Source organism: Colletotrichum fioriniae (genome assembly GCF_027942845.1).
Source record: "Colletotrichum fioriniae strain IMI 355084 chromosome Unknown scaffold_1, whole genome shotgun sequence".
Taxonomy (NCBI): domain Eukaryota; kingdom Fungi; phylum Ascomycota; class Sordariomycetes; order Glomerellales; family Glomerellaceae; genus Colletotrichum; species Colletotrichum fioriniae.
Window position 1 is genome coordinate 5,677,929 of NW_027076837.1, and position 4,259 is coordinate 5,682,187.

General features: G+C 55.7%; 1 protein-coding gene across 1 annotated transcript; it reads left to right on the plus strand.

The window, feature by feature from the left end:
- Positions 1-2,127: 2,127 nt before the first annotated feature.
- On the plus strand, positions 2,128-3,951 carry N0V96_001472 (uncharacterized protein; the record flags this gene model as incomplete). Its single annotated transcript, XM_053191891.1, has 3 exons — positions 2,128-2,362; positions 2,430-2,723; positions 2,771-3,951. The coding sequence occupies 3 exons, from the start codon at positions 2,128-2,130 to the stop codon at positions 3,949-3,951; spliced, it is 1,710 nt and encodes a 569-aa protein (XP_053050499.1).
- Positions 3,952-4,259: the final 308 nt, after the last annotated feature.

Here is a 4,259-nt window from a genome sequence, read left to right on the forward strand (position 1 = left end):
AGGAGCGGGATCTCGAAGACATCGGACGAGGATTGGGAGGCAGAAGTGACGGTAGCATTGTGAGAAGCAACGGCGAAGCCGCGAAGCTGATACTCGGACCAGCATGCTTGGGCTTGCAGCTGACGACATCTATCGAGTCTCGACTCTCGAATACTGCGTATGCGTATCCGTACTCTGTGGACTGAAGACAATGAATGAAGGGCAGCAAAGCATGGCTGGAGTGCAGCGTGCTGCGTGCTTGCTACCGACGCCCGTTGAGGCTGCATGTATCAGGTTGACAGGCTAGGGAAGTAAGGTAATTGACAGTCTTCAGGAGCTCGAGTGCCCATCAAGCTGATTGGCAGGGTAATCTGGAGAATTGTTCTGGAACTTGAAGGGGTCCCTTGCAGCGGAGGGCATCTTGGCGAGCTCGCCAGTTGAGACAGGGCAAGCTACAATTGTAAGTTGAGCCGAATGTCATGTATAATTGCTTTCCGTGATGCCAGGTCCAGTGCGTTTGACATTGAAAGCCGCAAGAGAGTGGAACGATGGCAATGACGTGTGGATTTGATGAAGGGATTCAGTGTCATTTCATTTCCGAGTTGGCAAAGTGTTGTCTCCGTACGGACTACCTTCCTTACCTTACCTTACGGAGTATTCGTACGAATAGCACGGACATGGAGGAAATTGAGGGAAGCCGTTGGAATTTGGGGGAGCCTCCCGTCTCTGGCGATGCTGTGGGAAAGTACAGAATGACTTGGACCTTCCATTTCGAAGTGATCCATTCACTTCGGGCAGGGGCCGGAGACAATTCCGTCGCACAAGGCAGTTGCGAGCCGCAGTCTGCACTTGCTGCAGAGGCATAGAACTGAGCAGGGAAAGAAGGAAAATAAGCACCTTCCACCAGGAAAGCAAGGAGGGACTCGGCTAGATCCCAAGCGAGACTGGCGTTCTCGCTTAGCACTTTTGGGTGTCTACAGTGAGGTTAGCGCCACGGGAGCCCCGAATGTCTGGCGCTGACAGAGCATCGAGCCGGTTTTAGCGCACTTGGAGGTTTCTAAGTAGTGGTGTAACCCATACCTTAGGTAGTCTGATTGGACAAGCGCCGGGAATAAGGTATGCTTCCATACAGAGGAGCACCCAACCTCTGTCGGTTAATTCCAGGCCACGATAGGATGGGAAAGTATTCCCGCCTACGAATTTTGGCCAGTTGGTACCAGGGCATTTTGACATTCCCGGTCCCTTCCACCTTTCTTTCTGCTAAGGTAGGTAATCTGCTTGCACCTCCGGATACTCCCCCGTCAAGATGAATTGACGTGGAACAAAATGCCAGCCCCCTTCCGAACGGAACCTAACTGTTCCACGTCAATTCATCCTGACGGAAGAGTATCCGTACGGATCCAATACCTTTCAGCAATTCTGCGCTTACCTTACTGTGCCGCTCGCATATCCAAGAAGATTAGACTCATCCTTACCTTACCTTACCTTACCTTAGAGAGAGACTCACACACTCTCTATCCTCTTACTGTCTCCGTCCCTTCCGACGTTACCTTATCTCAAGCTCTCAGCCTACACCACCTTACGAGGCACGTTAAGCTCGTCGCCTGCTCAAACCCCGGCCTCGTGCCGTTTGAACTACAATCTACAGGCCCCTCCCCGGTCTCTCGAGCGGTAATGGACAAATCGTAGAGCTGTATCCATACCTTACTTTTCTCCTTCTAGGGGATGGTTGCTTTCGCGTAGATTTCCGTTTCGCGGAACAACCTCAACCACCTCACCACCAATCCACGGCCCCTCATCTTCAAGCTCCCAGCCCCTCGCTTGCTCGCTCATTCGCGCGCAATCAATTCTCAAGTGCTCTATTCAAACGCATCTTGGGTCATGTCGCCGTCGTCGCCGCTGCTGTCGTCATTATCGTCTTCGTCGTCGTTTCCATCTGATGTCAATGCCTATGGTTCGTGCTTTGACACCGCGGCGCAAGGTGACAAGGCTCCTCGCAAGCTTTGCTTCTAAATAAACCAATTTTCAACTCTGCCAGCCAGTCAGGCCACCTACGTTCATTCACCCAACCTCTCCATCTCGGCACATCGAGCCGAGTTTCCGTCCAAGTCGCGAATCGTGGATACGATCAGACAACGCGGCGGCGCCATGGTTCAACAAGCGCAATCCGATTCTCAACCTCAGCGTCGATCAGCTGCCGCCGACATGTCTGTTGCCAACAACACCAGCGCAAGATCCCAACATCCGTCAAAGAGCCCAGCGCCACCTCACGATGAGGCTCAGGTTGCCAAGATTCCTCACTTCCTCCCTCACGAGCGCGTCTTTCCCATACAGATAGGCAATGAGCTGTTTAAGCTCTCCGGCGCATCCATTTCATCCGATGGTACGTTCCTGAATCCCTGCCATGCCCACTTCTCTCAGTCCCGTCTTTGTGTAATGCGAACTCGCAGCCCGGCGTTGCGCCGCGATCCACCGCGATCCGCGCAAGGCGCCCAAGACAAAACACCATGCTGACACTCCGTCTCTGTCTTCAGCGCCGTCGTACTTCTCTCAATACTTTTACTGCCAGGTCAAAAAGGCACAAGAAACCGGCGAGGACCTCTCCAGTGCCATCCGCACCTTGTATATCGACCGCGATCCCCAGACCTTTGCCGACATCTCCCTCCACCTCCAAGGCTATCATGTCAAACCCCGAGACGGCACGCACTTTGTGCGACTCTTTGCCGATGCGCAATTCTATAGCTGTGTGTGCTTGCTGAACTTGAGTCCTCTGCTTCCATGACTAACACAGCTCTGGCAGTGCCCAAGTTGATATCACAGCTCTACGAGGAGTCAATATTCATCTCCATCGGTCACCGCGAGTTCCAAATCCCCCGCGACATCTTCACCGACCCAGGGAATTCGCCAAACTTCTTTTCCCTCGGCTTCGCCGTCTTCTTCTCGAATCCCGAAGACCTGTTTCCCGGCCTCGACCGCGAGGGCCTCCTCCGCCCGCCCTCCATCCTGCCGCCCTCCGTCCCGAACCGCTCCGCCGACACCTTTGCCGAGATCCTCCACCTATTACGCGGATACCCCGTCACGATCCGCAACGAGTCGCACCGCGCTGAGCTACTACGAGACTGCCGCTATTTCAACTTCAAAGGCCTGGAGCAGAAACTCATTCCCCACCACATCAGCCACAACCAGAGCCGCCGGCGCGAGGAAATCCTCCTGCGCCTCGAAGACATACTGAAAAGCGGCATCAGCGTCGCCGCAGACGTCTCGGCCTCTCCCGCCGATCACCTCTCGGGCTGGGTAAACTACGCCCGCCCCTACGTCGACGACCGCGCGGCGGAGCTGGTCCTTGAAATCGGCGGCGAGAGCACCCGCCTCCACTTCCACCACAGCTCCGGCTCCGTCCGCGCCGAGTTCTTCAAGGACACCCGCGCCCGCGTAGCGCGCCTCTTCGAAGTCGTGGCCACCAAGCTCAACCTCCCGCCGACGACGCAACCCCTAGGCCTCCTCATGGCCTCGGGCGGCGCCGGGAGCCAGCCCCCGACTCCGGGACATACCCCGCTCAGCGAGGATCTCGTGCGCGTGTCCATCGACAGCGACACCTCCATCACCCTCGACGGCAGACCACACACCCTAGACTTTGAGGACGTGCAACAACCCACTACTGCCGCCAACAGTAACAACCCCATGTCCGCGGCCTCGAGCACGGCCGAATCACCTACAGCAACGACGGCGTTCCAGCCCAACTCGCGCAAGCGGAGACGGGTCGACTCGCACGGCTTTGCGGCGGCCGCAGGCCAGGGCCAGGCGGCGCTCGCGGCCGAGGAATGGGTAGTTCGGACGGGCCAGTGGAGGCTCAAGATCCAGGGGTCGCGCGGCGGAAAGAGCTCCGTCGAGTGCGTGCTCGTTGCCGTCAAGCTCGACGCGTATAGCTCCGAGAATGCAAGGAATGCAACCAGGGGGTTCCTGAACGGATGATAAGGGGCGGTTGGTCCGGACGGATGCCATCAATATGCATTCGAACCCTTCCCCCCCTCTCCCCGCCTTCCGGTCTTGCGTTCTTCTACAATCGTTCGATATAGGTCGCAAAGTTGGGATATGGGATGTGTTTGAGGAGTTGTTTGGGATCCTTGTTTTTTTGTGTTTCCAGGGGGGGGGCGGAAAAGCGATGAGAAGTGGATATACTATACTACCTTCTTGCATGACGTTACGACTTTTTGATATTACTTTGCTATATATTTTTTGCTACCTATACCATCACCAAACCACCAACAACGTCAAGAAAG